At 34.5% G+C, this 27,442-nt stretch overlaps 6 protein-coding genes across 6 annotated transcripts; 3 read left to right on the forward strand and 3 right to left on the reverse strand.

Annotated features, from left to right (window-relative positions):
• Positions 1-1,945: 1,945 nt before the first annotated feature.
• Positions 1,946-3,138, forward strand: LOC125827944 (uncharacterized). The gene is made up of 2 exons (XM_049507278.1): positions 1,946-2,404; positions 2,501-3,138. The coding sequence occupies exons 1-2, from the start codon at positions 1,964-1,966 to the stop codon at positions 3,002-3,004; spliced, it is 945 nt and encodes a 314-aa protein (XP_049363235.1). The 5' UTR covers positions 1,946-1,963; the 3' UTR covers positions 3,005-3,138.
• A 4,633-nt stretch (positions 3,139-7,771) lies between these two features.
• On the forward strand, positions 7,772-13,561 carry LOC125827937 (serine/threonine-protein kinase BSK1). Its single transcript, XM_049507270.1, has 9 exons — positions 7,772-8,373; positions 8,604-8,739; positions 9,215-9,348; positions 9,471-9,576; positions 10,660-10,745; positions 11,235-11,423; positions 11,746-11,910; positions 11,996-12,109; positions 13,099-13,561. Exons 1-9 carry the CDS (start codon positions 8,059-8,061, stop codon positions 13,348-13,350), a joined length of 1,497 nt encoding a protein of 498 aa, XP_049363227.1. The 5' UTR covers positions 7,772-8,058; the 3' UTR covers positions 13,351-13,561.
• Positions 13,525-17,051, reverse strand: LOC125827930 (ATP-dependent zinc metalloprotease FTSH, chloroplastic). The gene is made up of 5 exons (XM_049507263.1): positions 15,590-17,051; positions 14,756-15,002; positions 14,472-14,655; positions 13,923-14,094; positions 13,525-13,837 (listed from the first exon to the last, which is right to left on the reverse strand). The coding sequence occupies exons 1-5, from the start codon at positions 16,889-16,891 to the stop codon at positions 13,616-13,618; spliced, it is 2,127 nt and encodes a 708-aa protein (XP_049363220.1). The 5' UTR covers positions 16,892-17,051; the 3' UTR covers positions 13,525-13,615.
• Positions 17,052-19,223: 2,172 nt separating this feature from the next.
• Positions 19,224-21,985, reverse strand: LOC125827924 (receptor-like protein EIX2). Its single transcript, XM_049507255.1, has one exon. The coding sequence runs from the start codon at positions 21,915-21,917 to the stop codon at positions 19,266-19,268; it is 2,652 nt and encodes an 883-aa protein (XP_049363212.1). The 5' UTR covers positions 21,918-21,985; the 3' UTR covers positions 19,224-19,265.
• Positions 21,986-23,075: 1,090 nt separating this feature from the next.
• Positions 23,076-23,816, forward strand: LOC125827950 (uncharacterized). Its single transcript, XM_049507282.1, has one exon. The coding sequence runs from the start codon at positions 23,127-23,129 to the stop codon at positions 23,814-23,816; it is 690 nt and encodes a 229-aa protein (XP_049363239.1). The 5' UTR covers positions 23,076-23,126.
• Positions 23,817-25,445: 1,629 nt separating this feature from the next.
• LOC125827960 (NADH dehydrogenase [ubiquinone] 1 beta subcomplex subunit 2) lies at positions 25,446-27,197 on the reverse strand. The gene is made up of 3 exons (XM_049507293.1): positions 26,996-27,197; positions 25,630-25,675; positions 25,446-25,541 (listed from the first exon to the last, which is right to left on the reverse strand). The coding sequence occupies exons 1-3, from the start codon at positions 27,097-27,099 to the stop codon at positions 25,494-25,496; spliced, it is 198 nt and encodes a 65-aa protein (XP_049363250.1). The 5' UTR covers positions 27,100-27,197; the 3' UTR covers positions 25,446-25,493.
• Positions 27,198-27,442: the final 245 nt, after the last annotated feature.

The raw sequence follows: 27,442 nt of genomic DNA on the forward strand, positions 1-27,442 counted from the left end.
GAACTTATAGTAAAGTTTTCTTTTGAGCAACTTGTTTGCAACGAGACCTTTTTTACTTATAAACAATTGTGTGATTTATGGTAAGTTGTTTTCTTGTAGATTTTTCCTTATTATGATGAAAATAATATATATATATATATAGCATCTTGATGATTATATTTTCAACACCAATTAGTGGAACAAATTTTACACCAAAGTATAAGAGGCCATAGATTGAATAACTTAAAGATACAAATGATCTACAAATTAAATGATCTACACGGATAACAATAACATATTCAATAATCTTATCGGAAAACACATATAATCTCTTTGTCCAAATTCGGCTACAACTCATCATTAGCGATAAGAAAATCATTTCGAAAATAAAAAATAAAAACTATGATAGTCTTATTGTTCGAATTATAATGCCAAATACATCAGGACAAAGAAATATAATAGCTGTATTTATGGGCACTATACATATTGCTTACTAGTAACAAATAAAATAACAATAATGTCTTAAAAGAAAACAGGAAAAAAACTCAGAAAATACTGAAAAAGGAGTATTATACCAACGCAAAAAAAAAAAAACAATAATTATGAGACAAGTGGTAGAATAATACAAGAAATCAAGAATGTCATACCGGAAATTAATTTGACTTGTTTGCTCTATCACCAACAAAAATCATGGGCTCTTCACCTAATAATTCTATTTTTTTTATTTTAAAAAAAAACTCTTGGCCTTTTAGCTAAATTAACTTAGAAGAATTGAAGTAGTATTATTTGTGTCTATTTTTTGTAAAAAAAAATAAAATAGCAAGAATTGCTTTACTTTTTAAAATGTAACAAAAACAAGTATTTGCACACATATAATATGTTATTCTATATTTGATTGTAATTTTATGTATATGTGTAAGAGTAAGTAATGAAGATCGTTACTTTTGAATAAACAGATTCATGTATAATGATACGATGTATAATAAAATTGCGTAATCTCATAATATGTAACTTTCTTAAATATATATAGATCGAGATTGCTAGTTCAGATAATTTTTGAAAAACGAAAAGAGGACAGACAGGGTGTGAGGGGCACGTGGTGTGTAGGCTCCAACACAACAGGAAAACCAGTATAACCTGTGAATTACAGAAATACAGATCATCACTCCCATAGCCATAGCCACCTTTACTAGCGGGATTTTGCCTTTTTTTTGCTTCCCCAAAAACAGCTGGATTTATTCCCTCAATCTATTCTCTTTTATGCTCTTTAATTAATTCAGTTATACGTATTCAAAAAATTTAAAAATTAATTACGTGATCATAAAAAATTAGCATTTTACATCTACCTAATATTAACTCACCAGATAGTAATAATGTCATGTATAAATGACATGGATCAGCATGGAAGGGAGTATAAATACTATCATTTGTAACTACCTAATAAAAAACAATAGAAATAAAGGTTTAAATTGGTCATCAGTTAATAATTGAGGCCAAAAATATATATTTTTATCCTAACAAAAGTATTTCAAATATACCCTTATTCTCTATCTATAAGCCATGCGAAATAATCAAATTTGCCTAAGTAGTCATTATAAGATCGATCCTATCTTTTTAATACGTATTTCTTATCTATTTGTAAAATGATCAATTTTCTCCACAACTATTAAAAATAAACAAAATAGACAAGAATAAAATAGATAGTGACTCGGAGGAGAAATCATAATTTTAACCTTATTGCTCATTCAAGTGTTAATAACTAAATTTTAAATTAAATAAACCTTTTAGTACAAAATACATTATCTAAGCAAAAGCTATTGAACATACTTATGAAAAATAGAAAAACCGTTTCCAAACGCGTAGGAGTATTATTTTACACCTACTCAATTAAATATTTAGATCCACTTGTTGTCTCCTTATAAACACTTCTCAACTGTCCAACTCTTCACAAAAATTAATTTTTTCCCCCTTTTCTGTCCAAAAAATGGGAAAAGAAAAAACACTATCAAAATCGAGAACAATGGCTCCTCGAATGGTGGCTAATTTCCGCAGATCTCTTTCTTTCCCAAATCAGCCAAACCATACAAATAAACCCAAAAAATCCTTCCATGTCCGATCTGCTAGTCTGCCATGTCGATCTCATCCATTAATTTCTCAGCTCAAAGATGATTTAAACGAGCTCAAATCATGGGCTATTAAGCCTGAAAATCGAACTTCAAATTGGATTTGTGATGGACTCAACCAACTGAAAATTGTTCATGAATCTCTTGATGATCTGCTTCTTCTTCCACAAACACGCGAATCCTTACATGGACATTCTGATTTGGTCGAGAAGCTTCTAGATGATTTCCTTCACTTCGTCGACGTTTATGGAATCTTCCAGACCTTGATACTCACTTTCAAGGAAGAACATTTAGCTGCTCAGGTAACGTAAAACTTAAAGTCGCTATATATCATACTTTTAATTACTTAATTATATTATATCGCAATTATGATATTTAATTATATTATGTTTCAACAGGTAGGTGTGAGGCGCAAAGATGAATCTAAGATTGCTTCATACGCAAAAGCATTGAGAAAAATGGCAAAGGAAATGGATAAACTGGCGTTCAACGTACAATGTATAGGGAAATATATTGTACCACAACAAACTATACCAATACCTGATGGAGATGCAGAGTTAGCAGAAGTGATGAAAGACATAATAGAAGTAACACAATTAGTTTCAATTGCACTTTTTAATGGACTTGGAGTATCAATGGCATATGCTAAACCATCTTGTTCATGGATTGGATTAGGAAAGAAGACAAAAAAATTGAAAGAAAATGAAGGAATTGTGGAATTTGTAGAAATGGAATTGGAGAATTTGTTGAGAAAAAATAAAGGAGATGAAGAGGTGAAAATTGTGACTAAAAAAATGCATGAATTGGAAGATTGTATTTGTGGGATTGAAAAATGTGGAGAGAAAGTGTTTAGGAGTTTAATTAATGCTAGAGTTTCATTGCTTAATGTATTCACACAATAGAAAAAGAAGGTAAAAGGGAAATTAAAGATGATGCATACATGTATATTTTGCTTAATTGTTTTTCTTTATGATGTATTTTATTTGTTATCGTTATAAAGTTGATTTGATTAACGAGAAAAAAAAAAGTTTACTATTGTATACAACAATAAAATATCTAATGTAACTTTACCATAATTTAAAAAGCTCTTTCTTCCTTCATTGAGTCAAATAATTAGCTTTTGAAAATTTCTCAATTTAATGCTGTCATTTTTTTGTTTTGCATCTTTTACTTTGATCGATGTGTAATACATTGGAATTCAAAAATTGCTTCAATCATGTCACAATACTAGTAGTATGACTTGTAAATTATGTTACGTGGAAAAATGAATTCAAATATTTTATGGATCGTTAAACGTTGAATTATACATAAGTATAATTTTGTAAAATTACAACCAATCAATATTGAGAGTCATTCTCAAATATTCAATCGAGAGTCATTTTAGCACGAATTTTATGAGTCTTGTATATTTAGAGTTTTCTTTATTTGAATAAATGTAGGAGTAAATTAACATCTAAAAACCCAAATTTGTGTAGACTTTTAAATCCCAAATTCCATACAATTCTATTTTATTCAGGTTTTGATTTTTCTACATATCTGATCGTCAATTTTTGAACCAAATTAAGACTTTACTTTAAGATTTATTTTTATTTTTGGAAATGAATAAAGAATAATGTTATCTGTTAAAAGATAAAAAATCATTGCTGGATATATTGTATTAAAACAGCAAATTGTCCATTCAAATAACTCTTATCTTTTTCTCTCATTTTTTTTCCAGATAAGAATCATGTGAATTTAATTAAAGTGATATACATAGTGACAATTTTCAGTCGGTATTTTGTCCATTATTATTATTATTCATAAGGTATTAAAGAAAGGTTGTTGGCATATTAAAGCACGCGGTGTAACATGTGAACTTGATTAATATCTATTTAACCGGAAAAAAAGAAGACAGTACGATTTATAAAATATAATCGATTCAGACAGGGTTTAGGAAAGTACTGCATTCCAAGAGTGTACATGGTCTATACAATTAACAATATGTCCTAAAGTAAGCATTCATATTTGCTTCCACAGTTTAAACTTGTGAATCACAAATTACACAAAAATATATAATTTTATCGTTACTTCGAGACTCCCCTTCATTATTCATCTAAAAAAAGTTAATCCCCAAACAATAGATGCACAAATAATGATGAAAGCAATTCTTGCACATGATTTTATTCTAAATAATTGAGATCATTGTTTTCATTAGTTTCATAAATTACTACAAATAATGAACCAATCATTTAATCACGATAATGTTGGCTTTAGTTTCTCACAATGCAGTCACCTGAGGAATCAACGTGAATTGGTTTTTTTATCATCATTTAAAAAATTTCTCACTGTCTTCTTATTGCGTAGATCCTATAACAATAACATATTCAATATAATTTTTATAAATAATTTTGGGAGAAATTATAATATCTGCAAATCTTATTTATATTTTTATGGAGTGTAAAAGTTGCTTACGAGTTCAAATAGACATTAGGCTCAATAAAATCATTTTTTATGATATATTTGAAAAAAGTGTAGGAGTGAAAAAGTTATATAAAATTATTGACAAACGAAAAATATTGACAATAAAATCAGAAAAGATAACCAAAGTAAAAGAAATAACAATAATAATTAAATAAAAGAAATAAGCTACCGATCGATAATAATAATAGTAAGGGAGTATGCTTTACCACTAGTGATCATATATTCTCGTGAGTTACAGAAATATCATGTCATGTTCAATCATCTGTATCCAATTCTTTTCTAATCTACCTATATCTCTCCTCGGAAGTCCGAGTTAACTATAAATAAATTAAAGTCTGCAGATATGCCCATCTTTTTATTGTCTAAATAAATGCCAGAAGATGCAAAGAATAATTGTTCTCTCTCCATAAACACATTAACACTAATCATCTTTCGTTAGGTAACATAAAACAAATAAAAAAGAAACATCATTTCATGTGTTTGTGTCTCAATATCTTTGATTAGATTATGATTTTATTTATTCAAATTATAGCACTTTCATGTGATTATTTAACAAATTGTAGATTTGTCCTTAGTTGATTTTTTTCAGATCCAAAATATTTGTCGTTTTAACAAATTAAATTTCTTTCAAATTGTTTAATGTTTTAAACAAATATGAAGTCATGTAATACCTTTTTTCTCTCTTCAAAATCTACCCTTGTTGTTTTAATTGATGAGTGTTAATTAAGTGAGAAGTTTATTGAGAGATAAATAGTTGTTTAGACAAATACACCAATTTTTTTTTTTTTTTAAAGGGTTGCAATTATCCTTAAGAAAAAGAAAAATGAATTTGGACTCGAGGAAATATTTTTTTAAAATTATGTTTCTTCTTTTTTGATATATTAATAATTACTTTTTATTTCGAACATCAAACTGGAAATAGATACTTTCTAAAAGGTTCGTCAAGAAATTCAAATGAGAATTATGAAACATGATACATTTTAAAACGTTGTAATACTTCTGAAAGAGAAAATCAAAATGTACAAGAAAATATGTAACATGCGTTATTTGACGTTCTTTATCCCTAAGAGTACAAATCTAATACTTGTCATTTCGATTACTTTGCCCATGAACCTTAATGCCAAATGCCAATCATATATTTTTCAAAATGTAACCAAATTTGGAAGTTCTATATAGTTTGTTGTAAGTTCTAGTCATATGACCCACACAAACACCCCCTTCTCTTTTTCTTTCACCTTTCAGCAATTTTTGACTTTTGGAACTTGGAAAATAATTAGCTTTACAATCAATTATTATAATTACAAAATTATAACAATCATTTAGAAAAATACAAACTGGTGACTGTAGAATGGGGGAAAAAGCTAGTTTGTTGATCAAACTCAAACTTTATGTCAACCAAAACAAAATATGAAACCAAAAAAAGTGGGGAAAAATATATTCCCTTCACATTAAAATAAACTTCAAAGAGTTTACTTTTTATTGAACATTAATTTGTTTTCTGATGGTCAATTCAACCTTCTAAATTGGAACTCGCAAAAAAGTTGAGTATATTGAAATAACGATCCAAATAGTCTTTATAACAACCAAGTGGGGTTCAAAAAAAGTGAGATATATTGTATACGTAGAACTTATCCTTACTTTTGAAGATGGAAAAGTTGTTTTCAATAAAACCTCATTTAATTTTTTTTATATATAATCTTTAATATTTTGAATTCGAAAATGTCCTAAACCAAATTAGGGGTACTTGATTGGGTTGAGATAAATTTGACTGGACTGGGCTTAAGAAACCAGAAGCCCAATAGTTAAATTATGGGCCTATATAGGGGGCCGTGGAAAATTGGAAACTGCGAATGATGTAATTGCACGCAGATCCCTACGAAGTCAAGACAACGTGGCTGACAAATTTTGCATTTTGCAAGTTCGCACGTGAAGGTCCAAGAATATTACTAAATTGTTTTAAACATGACACGTGTGCATCTCGTTTCTCTTAACGAGATGCACACGTATACGCAGCGGAGCTACCTAAATAGAGTTGGTGTTATGAGACGTCACTTCATCGAATTGTATTTTACTTACAGTAATAATATATTTAATGTAATTTTATGAGTCAAAACTGAATAAAATGATGCATTATACGTACATAGTCTTATTCCTACTTTATAAAAATGGTATGGAAGCTATATGTTTTGTATGACCATTAGATCTTTTTGAAGTTATACATTATATTTGTAAGTTTGTAATCACAAAAAGTTATTTATAAAATGAATATGATATTTATCACAGTGACACGTTAAGATATTTTGAAATCTTATTTATGAACTATATATGATTTGATATTTGATAAGATTATCAAAGAATGATGTGAAAGTGTTCATAACTTTGTGGAATTTTGATGTTAATGAGAAAAAAAAATACATTTAAGATATTCAAATACATATACAAATAAAAATATAATTTCAAATCAATCTCATTTAAAATCATCTCCTAACGGGACTTAAATTAATTTGAACATCACAAAATGTGAATATATCACTGAATATACGTATCATCTTTAGTTATATGAAATGATAAGTGTTTTCTTTTAAATATAAAAATATTTAAAATAAAAATCTTGGCAAATGAAAATTAAATTTCTTCCAAAAATGACTGAAAATATTTTAAAGATAAATTTTCAAAATTAAATCAAATTTCATTGTCAAATGAATATTTGAAATATTTTGTAATTGTGTTGTTAATAACTTTTTCTAAAATATCATGTTATAATTTTAAAATAATCTATCATCTAGTTCATCATAAAACGACAATATTATATCAAATTATGATAAATTTACTATAGTTTTTAAAACTTATCATTTACACGTCACGTTCTATATTTATTTATAAAAAAATTGAAAATATATCACCAAAAACTACATCAAATTTTTAAAACATCAATTCAAATTTCACCTAAATCTAATTTTCCATTTTTTAAAAACAAAAACTTTAAATATATTTCCAAAAATTAAGCAAATCTTTGGAAATTCAATTAAAATTTCATCTAAATCTAATTTCCAAAAAATATGGCCTAAAATGGTAGCTAAATCTATCATTAAGATTTTTTACCGCGAGATTTTTACAATAAAACAACACCAAACTGGACAAAAATACCCTCATAACTTCTTTTTATTTTTTGAGGACAAAGCAAAGTTACAAAGAAAAAACAGAGAAAGCTGTGTCAGAGCAGAAAAAGGTGTAAGAGAAAGACAAATGAGTCAATGAAAGCACAGTTTTTTGAGTTTTCACTTTCACTTTGCAATTCTCACCATTTCATCTCTCTAGCTGTATAATAATCCCAAAAAAAAAAAAAAAATGAAAAAAAAAGATTAAAAAAGCTATTTTTTATGATTAATTTAATCATATAATAAAGTTGTATTCCTTTTTTCGCTGTTTTTTTGGTTGGGTGAGGTTTAAGATTGGTTATGGTGTTTAATTGAAGGGATTCTTGATTTGGGTTATCATGGGTTGTTGTCAATCTTCAATCTTGAAGGAGTTGAGCTCAGAGAAAGATCAGCGTCATGGGGTGGTTAACGCACGACCTTCTAACGGCACCGGCGCCGGAGCTGCTGTCGGAGATGGTGGGGTTCCGGTGTTTTCTGAGTTTTCGTTTTCTGAGCTGAAAGCAGCTACTAATAACTTCAGTTCAGAGTTTATTGTTTCTGAAAGTGGAGAAAAGGCTCCGAATATGGTTTACAAGGGGCGGTTGCAGAATCGGCGGTGGATCGCTGTTAAGAAGTTTACTAAATCGGCATGGCCTGATCCTAAACAGTTTGCGGTATTGTCCTCTTACTTTGATTTATTTACTGTATTGCCCTTGGGTTTTTTGTGAAGCTAGGGTTTAATGTGGATTTGAGATTGACCTAAATTGACCTGAATGGATATAGTGGATAGAGCCATGTGAAAGTTCTGATAGCCAACTAATTGAGCTACTGAGATTCCGCGTTTAGGATTGAGGTGTTGTTGTTATTTATTCTGATTTTTTGTTATTGTTGTTGTTGTAATTAGGATGAAGCATCAGGTGTTGGGAATTTGAGGCATAAAAGGCTGGCAAATTTGATTGGGTACTGCTCTGATGGGGATGAGAGGTTGCTTGTAGCTGAGTACATGCCAAATGATACACTTGCAAAGCATCTGTTTCACTGTATGTTTGTTGTTTACTGCTTTTGTTTTTTAGCTTCATTGCAGCTTATCTATGGGAATGAAGAGAAGAATCGAGATAATTTGACGGTTGATAGTTAGAGATAGATGTAATATAACATTAACTGCTTTGCTCCAATAAGTGTTGGGAGATATTGACGTTGTTTTTTGGTTTATCGGTAATTTGTATCGTAGTTAGTTGTTATAATCTTCTTTGTCGTATTAGCGAGGCAGAGTGATTGGTTGGGGCATTAAAAACTTTTAACTTTTGTTATAAAAGACAATGTGTGTTTGTCGTCATCTTCTTCATACATTAATTTAGCGATACACCTGTTGTCAACATATCTTGTTTATTGCTTTGTTGCTTTATGATTTTTTCTTTCCTAGTTAATCTGATATAATGTATTGGCCTTTATATTGTATATTGCTTCATCTCATGGTTTCTGTGGAAATGCATTTGCTTTGTTCTTTCTCTGCAGGGGAGAATCAAACCCTTGAGTGGGCTATGCGTTTAAGAGTGGCTCTATATATTGCTGAAGCATTAGACTATTGTAGCAGTGAAGGTCGACCACTATACCATGACTTGAATGCATATAGAGTTCTCTTTGACGAGGTACTTTGATGGACATCTTTTTTAGAGCTTGGAATGTCTTCATACATTCTAGAGTAATGTCTAATGTAGACTTCTGAATTTACTTTTACCACTGTGTTAATTCTGTAAATGATTTTTGGCAGAGTGGTGATCCCCGTCTTTCTTGTTTTGGGCTGATGAAAAATAGCAGGGATGGTAAAAGTTATAGCACGAACCTTGCGTATACACCTCCTGAGTATTTAAGAAATGGTAAAATTTTGAACTTTTTGTCTCTGTTGAGTTCTAAAGTTTTCCTCTTAGCACTATTACCATGGATAGTGATGCTATGTGGGACTGGAACTTTTTGGCTGGGTAAGTCTCCTTGCACGAGACAGCCATTTTGTGATGTGAGGTTGTGACTGCTGACTGGTGCTGATTTAAAAAGAGACACTGATTCCATGTGTGTTAAAGTAAGAGGATGTATGGAGTAACTTTGCTAATTGCTATTTACTTATAAAATGTGTAAATCAAGACACACGTCTTGAGCTCCCTGGATGAACAGATTGAAATGTCTACTTCAATGGTGTATAAAGTAATATCTCATCTCAAATATATACGTAGAAAAATCTTAAATTTGTTGATTCTTTGAAATATATATGATTCCAATACTTCTTAATTAATGCCTGCCTTTTGAGTTATCTATCCTTCGGTGTTTACAGTAAACTCTTTCCAGGGAGCAAAATTAGTATTCACATCCTGATATTTAAATGCAACAGTGTTACATGACCTCTTGATGCACGAATAAATAGTAGACCGGAATGCTGTTAGACAAAATTCTGTGATGTGAGATAATGAAGGAAATTCCAACAGAAGTTGTGAATATGGTAGCAACTGAATTTGGTGCCTTCTGCATCTCCAATAACCTGATATACATTATGTCATCATTTTCTCTTATGAATTTATAATTTCTGACCAAGATATTCAGAATTTTGCTTGATATAGTAATCGGCTACTGTAAACTGATAGCTTGGTGGTGGGGTAGGGGTAAGACTATATCTCTTTAGGAAAGTTCACAATTTAGAGCGATTTTGAAATTCAAATCCTACATAGCCATGTACTCTCCTGATGCCGGTGGTGTTATACATTTGTGTTCTGGTAGTAAGTTATGTTCCTGCTTTTGGTTCTTTTCTTTTTCAGAGAAAGGGTGATGGAACTTAAATATGACAACTGAAAAAAGGAAGATTCCATTATGATCTGCCTAAGTGATTCTATTGATATATATCATTTTCTGTTTATTATCACTCTCATTGTCAACTGATATTAAGGGATGAACAATTTCTTGTCTATTTGCAGGAAGAGTCACTCAAGAAAGTGTTGTTTTCAGCTATGGAACTGTCCTTTTGGACTTGCTAAGTGGAAAACATATTCCTCCTGGTCATGTAAGTTTCTTAGAGTCTGTTTGTTAGCTGTACATCCATCTCTTCTTGCACCAAGTCTTGGGGATCGTCACAATATCAATGATGGGAACACTATTTTAGGCTCTCTTGTGTTGTATACTTGTATATATGTACTGGTACTCTGGAAATTATTCCGTAAGTCTCAGTCTATGTACAAAATTTGTTACCAGACCAGCAATAGGAGGGTAGTCGGACATTAGGCTTGGAACATTAGGAGTTTGAAACAGTTTTGACTAAACATCCGCATACATTTTGTGTCTTTGATCATCTTTCTAAAGGAAGAGGAGAAATTCAGTTGATGTTAATACTAATGTAGAGTATATTTCTTCACTTTGTCTTGAAGAACATTCCATATTGGTGTCATTGTGTTTACCTTATTTCTCTTTTGCAATTTCTCCCCTTTCCTATGGTAAACTGTTTTAAATTTCAAATTTGAATCTTATGTGCTTAGTTCATTCCTTTACGTTTCAGGCACTCGATATGATACGGGGAAAAAACATTCTTCTATTAATGGATTCACATTTGGAGGGAAATTTCTCTACAGAAGAGGCAACTGTTGTATTTGATCTGGCTTCACGATGCTTACAGTATGAACCCAGGGAGCGACCAAATACCAAAGACCTCGTTTCAACACTTGGTCCATTGCAAAGTAAACCTGATGTTAGTCCTACCACCATAATCTACAAATTTTTCTTGATGTCTTGTTTTCTATCCTTTCCCCATCCAAAGAATATGTGAAAATAAAAAGCTCATATTGTAATGAATTTGTTTGGTAAGCAGAACTACCAAATATTGCCTCCTCATTTCTCCTTCATCTGAAGATGCTCCCTTATCTTCGTCTCTCGTTATATACTGTGTCCACATCTTGTTTTGTTCCCGAGCAACTGCTTCTGCTGGGAAGTTTGACTCTATTTTCATCTAATTGATTGTTTTGTTTTATTCAATTAGACGTTAGAAAGAGTTTCTGATATTCTGGTTGCAGGTTGCATCTCATGTAATGTTGGGTATTCCTAAGAGTGAGGAAGCTCCACCAACTCCACAGCACCCTCTTTCTGCAATGGGTGATGCTTGTTCGAGAATGGATCTCACAGCTATTCATCAGATTTTGGTAATGACACATTATAAAGACGATGAAGGGACAAATGAGGTAACTATCTTGACCAAAACTGCCACTGCAGAAGCATCTGTTTCTTTCACATCTTTATGTTGTTGCTGGATGCCCAATGATGCAGTTGTCTTTCCAAGAGTGGACTCAACAAATGAGGGATATGTTGGAGGCAAGAAAGCGTGGAGACTTGGCATTTCGGGACAAGGACTTTAAAACTGCCATAGATTGCTATTCTCAGGTATTTGCCTTCATCTAATGAGAATGTGTCAATCTGCATTACTGGTTACAACTTGCAACTTCCTTTATTTCAAACCTAGTAAGGTCAGCATTGGCAATAAAAGACTGACCCAGACGAAACTTGAGGTAGACCAAAATATGCTTAACTTTAACTCCAGAATACCATTATGCAGTTGGATGCCATAAATAGTTACTTCCTTGATTAATTGAGACATGCATCTTCATTGGGGGTAGGAGTGACAGGTCTTCTGCCACTTCTTGTGTGGGTCGATTGACATTCCCAAGTCTCTAACATGTATCCGATTTAGAATTTAAAAATCAGTGGCTTTTCCAAAAAAATAAATCTGAATGTGCCTGTGTTTATGGTGTCTTTTCCACATCTAATTCTATACTGTATGTGATCTAGTTGACATTTTTGGTTATTTGTGTGACCGCTGAATCATCCTTGGCCAATAATCCAAGGAACAAATTAAGTCGATGCATTCTTGAAATCTAATTCCATGCTGTAAGCTGATCTTGTTTGCTGGGCTGTAACACAATTATTTGCGTGCCTTGTAAATCTGCCGTGTTAAATAGAACAACCAATCTATAGGCTCCATCCAATCAGAGATGGAGGCAGGATTTGAAGATTATTGGTTCCAAGGAAAAATATAGGATTTGGACCAAAGCTACTAGGTTCAGCCGAACCTACAAATCATATTTCTAGCTCTATCCTTGCAATCCAATGCTAATATTGTAGCATGACCTTTTTGAGAATGAGATTAGTCAAGATGTGGCAAGAAATTTGCAGCTCCATTGGATGCTTTACTGCATTACCTTTTCTAGCTGTTGGAGTAGTCGTATAGATGTCCTGTATTAGGTAGCAAATGATGATCTAGCTTGCATTTGGGTTAACAGAGTTCTTTCATTAGCTTACTTATGTGCATAAGATGGATGAACTAAATACAACTTTGCTTTAGGCAATCTGCTTATTTCTGTGTCTCATTGCAGTTTGTAGATGTGGGAACGATGGTGTCTCCAACTGTTTATGCACGAAGAAGCCTTTGTTATCTCATGTGTGATCAACCAGATGCTGCCCTTAGAGATGCAATGCAAGCACAATGTGTTTACCCAGACTGGTCAACTGCATTTTACATGCAGGCAGTTGCCCTATCCAAGCTAGACATGCACAAAGATGCAGCTGACATGTTGAATGAGGCTGCAATTCTAGAAGAGAAAAGACGCGGTGGACGTGCATCTTGATAATATCCTCTCTTGTATCATTCTTTTGGTCCTATCAGTTATTCTTGTCATCACAAAATTAGCCCAAATTTCTGTATCATTTGTTTTGAGTGTGATTGTCTTAGAACTATGTATAACAAAGGAAGAGAATCATTTGCTCTGTTGGTATATGCGCATGTCAGTTTTGCACTCTGATTTGTCAAAATATGAAAAATAAATTTCTCAATGTGTACATTTGTATGTATATTTGTTAATACAATAGAGTGGTGAAGATACATTGGTGAAATCAGGAAATGAATAGCTCAGCCTTGCCATCGATGAAAAGGCTCATGAACTCTTCACCATCAACAGTTTCTTTCTCTATCAACAACTGAGCAAGCTTGTGTAGGATGTCAATGTGAGTTGTGATGATTTGCGTAGCTCTTTCGTATGCCTTTTCAACCAATTCCCTTACTTCAGCATCAACCACATCGGCTGTTGCCATGGAGTAGTCTTTCTGGGTTGACATCTGAAATTAAAGGACGAAATTGTAAGGCATGGTTAAAGACTCTTACAGCAAGGTTATGAAAAGACAACTTGCACGAATCATGTACCTGTTGGCCAAGGAAAGGGTTTCCACCACCTCCTCCAATGGCAACTTGACCTATCTTTTTGCTGAAACCTAATCTCTCAACCATCTGCCTTGCTACTCGTGAGACTTGCATGAAATCGTTAGATGCCCCAGTTGTTACGTTGTCTTGTCCAAAAATAACCTCCTCAGCAACTCTGGAAGAGCAGGGGATTCAAGAAACAGAAATGGGTTGTTTAGAAAGTTGAGAGGTAAGCAAGGTCATGGATGAATTATGAATAGAAAATGATTAGCAATCCTACAATCTGTGTATGAGATGAGCTTAAATAGAACAACATGATCAGTGAAGATTCATTTATCTGACCTCATCTTTATGAGATTAAAACGTAGTTATTGTAGCAGTATCAATTCTGTATAGCAAAAGATGAAAATAGCACGACACTCATGTTCATCCTTTAAATATGCATCACCCCTTCCCCTTTATATTATTTCTGACATTTCATCTTTCCATATTATAAGTTCAAGATAGACTGGAGAAATAAGCATCTATCCAGGTATAATAGGTAAAACTGACCTTCCACCAAGTGCAACTGCCATTTGATTCTCTAGGTAGCTCCTGCTGTACAGGCCTGACTCAAGTCTTTCTTCGCTGGGGGCAAAGAAGGTGAGGCCACCGGCTTGGCCACGAGGAATTATAGATATCTTGGCAACAGGATCATATTCGGGCATAAGTGCACCAACCAAGGCATGGCCAGCCTCTGTAATACAAATGTAAGCACACAATCAAAAACAGGCTCCGAGTAACTAGATCATCTGGAGGAAGTAACTACTAAGTGTGTCATTTAGTTTTTGCCGTACCATGATAAGCTACCAACTTCTTCTTCTCATCTGAGACAACTGCATTTTTCTTCTCCGGGCCAGCAATTATCCTCTCTAGAGCATCGGATATCTCATCTTTACTTATTTCCTTTAGGTCACGCCTAGCTGCAAGGATGGCTGCTTCATTCATCAAGTTCTGCAAATCTGCACCGGTGAAACCTGGTGTTCTCCTGGCAATCTTATCAAAGTCCACATCCTTGGCAAGGGCCTTTCCTCTAGAATGCACCTGTCATACAGAGTAGTAAGACGAGCAGTTCAGCAAACGGAAAACATTTTTCAAAGTGGAACACCTCAAGCTTGTTCGGCAAAATTTCAACTAAGTTAATATTTTCTCAATAGATCATGCACATAGTAAACACTCACATTACCTCAAGGTAAACACTAACCACATTATTTTCTGCCACATGATGTATGCCCGTAAAGAATGGAGACTAGTTTGCTAATTTTGATATCTATTTATCACAACTTTAAATTTTCTCCCAAAGTAAGATGAATGAGGAACCCAACACCAGACTACAACAAGCATAAAGTTGAAAAACCAAGATAACCTCATGAATTACTTCTGTATAATTCAGAAATTATATGTAAGAACCATAGCATTTCGCGATTCGTTGGTAAATCAATTTTGATTCTCTATTAACCAATAATGTGGAACAATTAACATGGTTGAAACAAACTGTTTGAAGTCTAGAGGCAGCATGATAATCTTTCTACCACTATGTTAATACAAAGGTGGTTTCAAAATAAATATTCAATCGATATAGGATACTCGTATCTATAAAATGAAGAAAACAATGTTCAGAGTAAACTAACCTGAAGAATCCTGACTCTACCAGCAACATCAGGCCTGTCCACAGTCACTTGTCGATCGAACCTTCCAGGTCTCAACAAAGCAGAATCAAGAACATCAGGCCTGTTAGTTGCAGCCAAAACAATGACACCAGAATTTCCAGAGAACCCATCCATTTCAGTCAAAAGCTGATTAATAGTCTGCTCTCTCTCATCATTTCCACCACCAAGTCCTGCACCTCTCTGTCTTCCCACAGCATCAATCTCATCAATAAACACAATACAAGGCGCTTTAGATTTCGCCTTCTCAAACAAATCCCTAACTCTAGAAGCTCCCACACCCACAAACAACTCAACAAACTCTGATGCTGCACAAGAGAAAAATGGCACACCAGCCTCACCAGCTACTGCTCTAGCTAAAAGGGTCTTCCCAGTACCTGGTGGACCAACCAAAAGACACCCTTTTGGTATCTTAGCACCTAAAGCAGTATACTTATCAGGATTTTTCAAAAAATCAACCACTTCCTGTAACTCTAATTTAGCTTGATCAGCACCAGCAACATCAGCAAAAGTCACTCCAGTTTCAGGCACCTCCTGAAACTTGGACTTAGACCGGCCGAAATCCATCGGCCCGCCAAGTCCTCCAGGCCCACCCGGGCCGCCCTGAGACCGCCTGAAAAGGAAAAACAACCCAGCAAAAGCAATAATAGGGAACAACAAATTCCCAATAACACTAAACAAGCCATTACCCCCTTCACCTTCAGAAACTGATATATCAACACCATTCATCGCCAAAATATCGATTAAATCCGGGTCATTAGGCACAATTACATTAGCTCTACGCCCATCTACAGCTGTAAGCTGAAGGGTACTTCCATCTTTACTAAATCTAACCCTTTCAACTTTCCCCTTCTTCACAGCATTCAAGAACTCACTGTACCTCCATTGAGTACCTTCAGGAAGGTCAGAAGCAGGCTGCGCTTGAGTCTTTGGAGCATTCAAAATGATATTTTGAGCAAAAGGTAATGAATTTGAGGCACTGGGTTTTGGTGCTTCAGCTTCAAGCACTTGTGGTGGTGCTGCTGGGGTTGTATTATCAAGAGCAAAAGCTTGTGGGGTGATTGAAGAAAAGAGTAAAGCAGCTAAAGCAGCTTTAGATGGAACATTCTTGAAATTATCTGAATTGGGTTTTTTGTTGAGTATTGATTGAGTAACTAGACACTTTCTTTTGGAGTGAAAATGGAAATACTTTGAGGTTTTAGGTGTGGGAGGAGAGACAAAGATTTGTGAACCCAAGAAATTGGAAGAGAGTACAGAATTGGCCATTGTTGGAACAAGATTGATCAATTCTTGTTCTTAAAATTGGGGAATTTATGGTAAAACTCAATTATATATGCAAAAGAATAAAAAAATGGTCTTTGCTAGTTCTTGAGAAATTGAATGGAAGCCATAGATTTGGATGTTGGTTTGGGTTGCTTCTACGTGTCAGCAATGTTATCCAGTCGCTTTTATGTGGGAAAAAATGGAAAGCCCGCAAATATTCACAGAAAAGTTACGTGGAAATGCAAGAGACTTTAAAAGTATCTTCACTGGTCAATAGTGAGAAATTGGCCCAAAAAATACCGATGGGGTGATTTATATAAATGGCCTCGGAGGCGGATGATTTTGAACTTTTGACCTCTTTTTTTTGTTCTACAGATAAAATTTCAAGCTCAACAAAATCTGATTTTTGACCTTGAAAGCAAGTGGGGTCATTTGTTTTCAAGGTCATTAGGTGTTTCTTTTGTAGAGTTATGTGCAATGGTGAGACTGCTTCACCCTTAACCAGAGGTTTCGGGTTCGAGCCTTGGATATGGAGAAAATGTTGTTGAAAGCGCCACTCTCGAATGAGCCCTACAAAGCGCGATTCGAATTTACTCGGGGCTCCAATGTGGGCTCCAGATATCGAATGGATAACCAAAAAAGAACAAGGTATAAGGAAGCAGTTTGGCCATGTAATGCAAATGTTAGTGATTTACAAGGCCCATTGGATCACTTATCTTGTCATAAGAATGTGGCCCAACCCAAAGGGAAGGTTTCTGTGTTATGTTGGGTGAAATTTTCATCTGTCGTCCCATTTCGAGATAGTTGTTTAGTAAATGACCGTTTTTTTTTTTGGTTAGATGAATTATGGACCTTTTTAGCCAGGGTGTAAAATCCTCTTTGAATAAATTGAAAATCTTATGAGAAAATATCATACCACAATCTAAAATTTTGTAAGTTATGCAAATGTTAAAAACAACATTTTCCCAAGGGTTATATTTGTTGGTAACGTTTGCATGACTTACAAAATGTTTCTCATCCATACCAAACACACCCTTAGAGCAATATTCTCCAAGAAACAGTCTCACAAGCAGTATTCTTCATAGTCATTTATCTGTACTAAGAAAATTAAGACGACAGCTTGAAATGGTGAATCAAATGTTCGTTCCATGAGCTTGCCTACAGCAGCTCATCCTCTCATTGTTTGTGCAGAGGAGCAGTTACAAAGGTTGAAGTCATCTGAAGGAACTTCCTCATCTTCTAACTCGACGATAAACCAAAAGTTGGATGGACAAAGAAAATTATACGATTGTGTTGACGATGTCCTCAAGTTGCCAATTAGCCAACAAGTTCATGAAAAACATGCCAAATTACTCGAACAAGTCTCTGATGTGTCCCTTAATGTTTTGGATACAAGAAACTTTCTCACAGATGAAAGAAAGTATTCAGCTACTCGAGTCATCTCTTCGAAGAGGTAGAGGTGGAGAATCTAACATATCTTCTCAAGTTGATGCATACATGGCATCTAACAAGAAATTGAACAAAGTGATATGCAAATGTCTCAGAGATTTGAAGCAGAGAGAAAATAATCAGACAATAGTAATAGAAAAGATTCCGACTTTGCATCGTTGATTAGGCTAATAAAAGGAGTTGAAGATGTTAGCATTACAATGTTGGATGGTTTCATAAGGTTGCAGATAAGCAAAGACAGGAAAAATGTTCACCTATGGAGATAATGTTCTACAAGTACTCTACTTTTATTTCTGTATAATAGTGAATTAAGTATGTGTTAATGAGCTGAAATTTTTGGATCTGAGGGAGTATACAAGTGGTTCAATGTCTAAAATTGTTGGATCTGAGGGAGTATACTCCTAAAATGAAGATCAAGTAGCCATCTTCATATGTATATCGACGGGCATTATGCTGCATGATCTGTGGACTGTGTACATCTGTCTATGGTACAGACAAGTTGAATAAAATATCACGAAAACGTTGTATTAAATGTTTGATCATCTGAAATTTGTCATAACAGAGGAGAGAGTTGAAAGGCCAAACTGGTCATGACTTGGATTGATTAAACTTGTGTCATTGTTCTACTTGAGGTGAAGCAAGTGAAATGATCTTGACAGTTTTACTAGTGTAAAACATTAGTAATAGTATTCTCAAGTTACTTAGATATCCACAAAACATATCATAAAATACAATTATGACAACAACAACAACATACCTAGTTCAATCCCACGAGATGAAACAATGCAACTAAGCATACACAATATAGTACTTAGAAGATTTTACAAAAACAAAACCAGAAGAGCTCCTAGAAATCAAAACAACAAAAAAGAAAGTTGCACCAGAAATAAGACCTTCATTACCTTATTCAGAAAGCCCTGAAATAACTTCAGTCTTTCATCTTTGATGGTCTATGCTTATTTGGTAATCTTATGGCTACAAACACATAAATATTGTTGCCCATTTTATTAAGATACCTCATATAGGCATGTCTCCAAGATGTTTTCACCAATAGAGTAGCCCAAAATAACCAGAAACTTGTGATGAAACCAATTACCATGCTGATATAGAATGATGATTCATCAAGCCAATTGTCTTCCTCATGCTGATGAATGGCCTGCACGTCTTTTTTCTTGGGAGTGTTACAGTGAGTAACGTCCTCAGGAAAATGTCCCGAGCAGCTTTTGGAAAGTGGCATGCCACACAACTCTGGATTCCCAATATAAGAACTATTATCGAAGGTTAAAAATTGACGACCTATTGGAATTTTTCCTGTCAAACTATTGAACGAAAAATTTGCGATCGCGAGCATGGAAAGCTCCACTATGCTGGAAGGCAAAAAGGATGACAGGTAATTCCTGGAAAGATCAAGAGCTTCCAAATGTTGCAATTTACTAATGTCACAAGGAATTGCTCCAGTTAAATTATTCCTTGATAAATTCAATGCCTGCAATCGAACAAGTGTGGTGATTTCCTCAGGAATTTCCCCTGATAAATGGTTATCTGATAGATCAATCACCGCATAGAAAAAAACACTATGATCATAGCCTCTCTCTTTCAGCATCAACATCACATCCTTCCTGTATTCTTCATAGGGGCCATAAACCAAGGAAGGGAACTCCTCTACCCCGGCCAGCGTTAGGAAATTTTTAACACACTTTGGAATGGTGCCTGATAGAGCATTGGAACTAAGGTCCAAAATAATCAAGTTTTTGAGCTGGCAAATCTGTAGGGGAATGTTTCCGTCGAACTTGTTATTTCTTAACAAAAGAAGCATTAGCTTCTGTGAAGTCTCCCTTAAGAAAGATGATATATTTCCAGATAAACAATTTCTGGAAAGATCAAGAAATTTTAGTTCTTGTAAGCTCTTCAGTGATGAAGGCAGATTTTTGGACAGCCTGTTGTTATTCAGTTGCAGATACCTGAGAGTTTCAAGATATCCAAAAGAATGAGGTATTTCACCAGACAGATTATTATTGCCTAACTTTAATACTGCCAGATTGTTCCCATATCTCCAACAGTCTGAAAGTGTTCCTGATAGATTATTGAACGATAGGTCTAGAAACATAAGAGAATTATTCATGACAAGTGATTCACATACAGGGGAAATGGCACCATTAAAAGAATTCCGGGACAAAATCAACATCTTCATCTTGGACGAAAAATGAGGTAAAGGACCATGAAAGTTGTTTTGGCTCAGGTCTAGTTTTTCAAGACTAGCAAGTCTTGATGTAACTTGAGGTACTTCCCCTCTGAAATAGTTGAGAGAAAGGTTCATGTGTTGTACCTTTGGAGAGAGATTCCAGAACCAATCAGGCACTTTATCTGAGATGTTACCATGAGAGATATCGATGAATGAGAAATCCTTTTGTGTATGAAACCACTGTGGAAACTGTGTACCAAGTTGGCAAGACATCAGGCCAATAATGTCAAGTTGAAAGGGAGGCATCCAAGTTGCAGTTATATTGAGGATAATTGAGTTGGATGACAAGTCTAACACTCTCAAATCACTGAAATTCAAGAAATGTTCAGTAATCGAGTCATTGAAAGAGTTCCAAGCAACATTGAGGACAACTAATTGCCTAAGTTGTGCGATGCTACTTGCTAAAGTACCCTCCAGATTATTGGATGTAAGATCCAAATGTTTCAACTTTGAAGGCAGGGTTGGTGGTAATTTGCCTTGAAGAGAATTCCTTGAGATATCAAGAGAAGTAACTGAAGTCATGTTCTCAAAAGACGGAAGCTTGCCTCGGATAGAGTTGTCAGAAAGATCAAGAACTCTAAGTGAGTACATGTTTCCAAAGGCGGTATTTGGAAGTAAACCATGCAGCAGACTTCTTTTGAGATTAAGATAAACAAGACTCTGAGAGCTTGTATTGACTAACCAGCTAGGAAATGGAACATCCAGATAGTTTAACGAGAGGTCAAGAACCTGAAGGGATGTGAAATTTACAAAAACAGGAAGTAATTTAGGAAGTTGACAAGAAGACAAACGTAATTCCACGAGAGACCTTAGGAAATTGATGTCATGTAGCCAGGTTTTGGCATTGTTCAGGTCAACTCCACTCAGGTCAAGAATCCTCATATTGGAAAGATGCTGAATCCATTGAAGACTATCAACCCGGAGTGAAAAACCATCACCAAGATCAAGTAACTGCAACCGCGACAGATTTCCAAGACACACAGGGATTGATCCCCTAAACTTGGTTTTGTGCAAATTGAGATACTCTAGGTACTTAAATTTGCAAATGAAGTCAGGAAACAAGGCCTCAAGGAAATCATTTTGGCTTAAGTCTAAGTGTCTTAAATGAGACAAGCCAAGCAAGTAAGTCCCAAACTCACCTTGCAAGAATTGCTGGTGCAGGTCAAGAGTGATCACGTGTCCGGTTGTGTTGTCACATTCAACACCTTTCCAGTTGCAGCAATTTTCCTCGAGCATCCAAGACGACATGATCATTGACCGTGATGGATCCCTGAAACCCTGTCTGAACTTGATAAGAGCATTTTTTTCATTTTCATCACAAAGAATGTCTGAATTCATAGCTCTGCATAATATCAATCCATCTAATATAGTACTACTAGCTATAAGAAGAAGGACTAGTAGTAAATTTACACCTTCCATTGGTGACAAAATTTTGCTCAATAATCAAAGAGAAATTTATTAGAGAATCCAATATAGTATGAATATATAAAGTAGAAAGACTTGGGTTTTGGACTTAGAAAGACTTTTGAGTCTCTCAGTTGACCTCGTAGCGAGTTTTTGACCAAAATCATCCTTATTGTTTAGCTCAAACTTCAACTTCATCCTTATAATATTTTACTTAACTTAAAACATCCTTTTAATGCCTAAGCTCCAAACAAGTTGGGATCGACTATAACTGTACGAACTAAGTGCATATATAATATAAAATAATGCACGAACTATATATCATGTCTCACATGTGTAGATTTTGGAGGAAAAATATCCATGTCACTAAAGGACAACTAAAAAAACTAGTCAATGCTGGAGGAATTTTCTTGGAAACTCTGCCAACGCAATGCACGCATGGTTAGAATATAATCTTAATAGAAGATTTCATTTCTTAATTAATTAACAAGAAACATAAACAGTTGTTAATACTCTAAAATCATGTTGAAGTATTCCAAATTATGTTGATTAATGTTTCATAATGCTCCCTAATTAGTCTTCATAAATATATTCTCAATACATTTTGTCTGCATGTCGACAATTTAATAAGTACCAGACTGGCATCGTCTCTCTCCCTCGTGCATCATCCCTCTCCCTCGTTTCAATTTATATGACGGTATTTGATTAAGCAGTATGTACTCTTATAACTTGTGATCATGACATGATGTCTCGGGTTCGACCTCTGGAAAAATCCTTGATAGAGATTAGAGAGCATTTTTCCACATGTTGCAAATCAAGATTAGTTGGACTCCAATGCGGGAACCAGACACCAGATGGAATAATTGGAGTATAAATTAATTCTTCCATTTCTTGTATTTTTCCTTCTAGGAGGAAATTTCCTTTAGGACAATATTATTAATCTCCTTAGCTGTTGCCAATACGTACAAAAAAGGATCCTTCCTGTCCTTTTTCCATTAGAGATCACAAAATCTCTAATTTCTAATATTTTTTGAGGTAACCTATAAAAAGGTTACAAATGCAAAGCATTTATATAAACAGTCTCAATCTAATATAATTCAAAAGTCAAAAGTTCAAACATATTTTCTAGCTCAAGAAAATACAATGGCATTACCAAATTTTGATGCTCTAAGAGACTTGCACGACTCAGCCAACGATTTGCTTCACTCATCGATGATCAAACGAGAAATCGCGTACCAAGGACAAGAAAAATGGGTCCATGATGTTTCTGAAACATCGCTAAGGATGCTTGAAGTATGTACCACCACAAAAGATGTTCTTTTGTTAGTTAAAGATCATTTCCATGACCTCAAGTCAACGTTCAGAAGAATTAGCGTTGGAGATAATAATAAATTCACAGTATCTTTTCATTGTCAACGAAAGAAGTTGAAGAAAGAGATATTAAAGCGCTTGCATTCCTTAAAGGGAATGAAATTATCATTGGGATCGGACCAAAGCTCAGAAAGTAAAAATAATTTGATGGTAGTTGTGAACGTGCTTAGGGAAGTGAAAGTTGCTACTATGTCAATTGTGGAGTCATTGATGTCACTTATGTTAATGCCAAGTCCAAATAACAAGAAATTAAATAAAGGGTATATTTTTGGATCAAAGTTGATGAGAGTGAATAGCTTTAGTTCTTGGGAAAAATGTGATGCAATGACATTACAATGTGTGAATAAAAGATTGGAAGCAGTGGAGATTGTTATTGAAGATGTTCTTGAAGGAGAATTAGAGTGTATTATTCGGCGTCTTATTAGGACAAGAGTATCTCTTCTAAATATACTCACATGTTAAATTCGGTGTATATAAGTTTAACTCTTGAAATGACAAGCGAAAAATAGGAGCCAAGTTAAGATTTCTGCTGAGCTAATTGAAGCAATGACTGCAGATTCAGGAATCTGAATCTTCTGATATTCAGAGTTCAGATCAAACTAATTGTAACTGATTACTCTTAGTTCATTGTATCACTTTATTCTTTTATTTGTTTCAGATCAATAAAATAGAGGCAATTCAGCTTATATATGTCAATTGTTGTCTTTCTTTGTCTGATTACTTCTTATAGTAGCTTTGCAAATTTTCAATCATATACTATCATTGATTGTGATGATCGTTAAGTTCATATTACTGGTTGAGTCTTTAATGGTCTTCATGAAATAGCTTTTTTTTGTTAATTTACCATTTTAAATCCAGGTTACATAGATCTTAGCGACCTTTATATGAATTTTAAGTTGCATGCTAAGGTGCATTATCAACGTACAATAACATAATATCTAGTGTAATCTGTCTGACAAAGTGGATCCGGAGAGGGTAGGATGCATTCAGACCATACCCTTATTTTGGATGTAGAGAGGTTGTTTTCGATAGACCTCAGCTCGAGGAAAGGCAGTTCAGGGTGCATTATCAACACAGTTAAATTAAACTTTTAACCTGCTACTGCAAAACACAGTTCATAAAAATTAAATCTCGTCGTATTGACAAATGTTGCTATCTACATAATTTCATTCAAACTCACTCATGAAAAGGGTTGGAAATACAACAGAGAAAAGTTGCACACACCACTGCAAAAAATGCGCCAAACAGTTCAATGAAAACAAAAATCATAGCTCAAAGTTAACTAAAACAAAGCATCTTATGAATCAAGTCATATTCATAAACAATTCTCCACTTCATAGGATTTTTATTGAACACAAAATACAACTGTTTTGAAAGATATTCAACTGAGTTTTCCAAGAAATACATTAGCATTGACCGTACAATCCAGCCGCAGCTTCCATGACATATCTGCAAAATCAATTAGCACAATTCATCAGACTGGGCTAGTCAAACAAAAATAGAGGATGATAGCTCAAGACTTAAAAAGTTAGGAACAGCCCACTTGAAGCCAAATGCCACAAAGATTCAAACAATAAATTTAAAATTGACGGCACATTACAATTTCATAGGTTTTGAGTATCTCAAAATCTCAACTCAGTACTAGCAGCGAATATCCGAGCATAAGCAGATAATGTAGAGACTGCAAAATGTGGGAATAATATTCTGGTGCAGGTGATATGATCAACCAACAATCAAACTCTTCATATGAACCACTTATTCTGCTGAAGAAAAATATTTTGACATAAATCTCATATGCTTATTTATTTTGGCTAAAAGGAGAAATCTCTCTACTTAAAAAGTTTCCATTCCCAATTTTTTCAGTACAGGAAAAAATTCTCTGCTTATATAGTTGCCATTTTGCAACTAGTAGCCGTTTTGCAAATTTATTCCAACTGTTGCTTAGATGAAGATATAGGTTATGTTATGACTCTTGACCAATACATGTCACTTCAGAATATACATAAGGTTTTGGATTAGAAGCATCATTTACAAATAGCAAAGATAAACAACAGAGACTTCTCCAGCCACCATAATGTAAAAATGACTGACCACATTCACTAGTAACATTATAAGCTACTATAGTTGCAAGAACCTTACCTAATGGTCATGATCATGGCCATGGCCTTCCCAAGGATGCCTCCAGCCCTAAGCAGTCAAAATCACATCAACAATCACCAAAATGGTATACAATAAACGAAAATGTAAGAAATGATGAAACAATATTGAGACTCACCAACACTACAGGACCATCTTTCTTGGCCCGGTAAAGAATCCAGAACCTGAAAAAACAAACACACTCTGGTGTTATGGTATATAAAAAGTGCAACAGCACAGATCTCTCATTAATTTGATCCATAAAATGCAGATTATAGTTCATACCATTCTCCATTTATTAATAAGTCCCTATTAATTATGAATCATCCTGCTAATATTTGAAAACTATGTTGGCGCATTATTATTATTTTTTGACAACCATGGTGTTCAGACCGCCTGGGTGCATCTCGACCAATTCCATGGGATACTTGCTACCTCCCACCAACATAGGTATTGGATAACTCTATCCGCCAAGGCTGACACATGAGAAGAAAATAGAAATCACCTAATGATATTGCCTCGCTAGGATTTGAACCTCAAGCCTCATGGTTCTCAATCCACTTCATGACTATTCGACCACATCCTTGGAAGTTGTTGGTACATTATTATATACTTAAGGTCAATAACATTTAAGATATCCATCCTGCTGTATACCCTCTGACTATTGCTTACTAGTTAAATGCCAATAAAATGCAAAAGTTTAAGGTAAGGCATCAGTGATTAAAATCATCAGCTATTCCTCTCTTCTTTTTTATTTAAATGAAGTTGAGTTATTTCTCTTATTACAGCTGAACCAACTAAACCTCCAACAGGAGCCTGAGATAGTAGTGCAACTGAATTTAATCAGCCACCAAGCACAATTTCACAAATAAAAATTGGAGAATGGGTCTTTCCACCCATAAAGCCCAACGAACACAAGCTGGGACAATGGACAAATCCTCACAATGTGGATTTTCAAATTGGAGTGAAACAGACAGTGATTACTCATATAATCGACCAAAACTAACTTTGGATCAACATGTAGTAGTAGTAGTTTTTCTTCTTTTATAATTGGCATCTTTTCTTCAAAATCACTTTTTTTAGGGGGGAAGGCTGATTTGTTCAACATTACCTGTAGAATGCTACTTAAGGCATGTCTAACATGCCCAATGAACCTCTACCTGGTACATTTACGGGTGCCACATCTGCCTTTGCAGGCAATATCTATTATTAACAAAATTCCATCAAATGCACTCACTATATGAACCTTGTAATTTATCAGCTAAGCAAAATAAATAATGAGTTAAACTTCGTTCAGAGAAAATCTCATCCTCAACAATGGATCAACCAATACATCACACACTTGAGCTCAATAAGGTTCCCTAATATATATTCCAATCAAATCTAATTCCTAAATCTCCGATCCGAAAGCATTACATTATCAAATCCATACAGCTCGTAAAATCAATCGAAAAACAGGGGAAATGAAATGACAATAGAAAGGGGCTAGGGTTTGAAGAAATTACCACATGACGGCACACAATCCTTTTCCGGTGACGGAGTGCCAACGCTTAGGTTGATGTACAGTGATGCCTTTGAAGGTCATGCCATGTCCATCTCCACCTCCCATCTCTCTTCCTCTTCGTTAATCGCTGTTCCCAAAAATGCTTCAGTGGTTGAATAAACTGGAGATTACAAGAGCTATTCGGGTTATGGGCCTAATTTTTCACGAGAGAAGATAGAAATGAACTATAGGTCCCTGAAAGTTTTCAGAAAAGTCACTTTTAGTCCGTTTCTTTTCATTCTATTACTTTTGATACCCCTAACAACTCATTTTCTTTTCTTTATTCTCAATTTTTTTTGGGTGCGGGAGGGTGGGGGGGGGGGGGGGGGGGGATGATATTGTTTGCATATTGGAATCGTACATTCAATTACTTTGATTTTGAATTATTCAGAGAATGCAATGCCTAATA

This window comes from Solanum verrucosum, unplaced genomic scaffold (assembly GCF_900185275.1).
Source record: "Solanum verrucosum unplaced genomic scaffold, falcon-dt-bn FXZP01000064.1, whole genome shotgun sequence".
Lineage (NCBI taxonomy): Eukaryota > Viridiplantae > Streptophyta > Magnoliopsida > Solanales > Solanaceae > Solanum > Solanum verrucosum.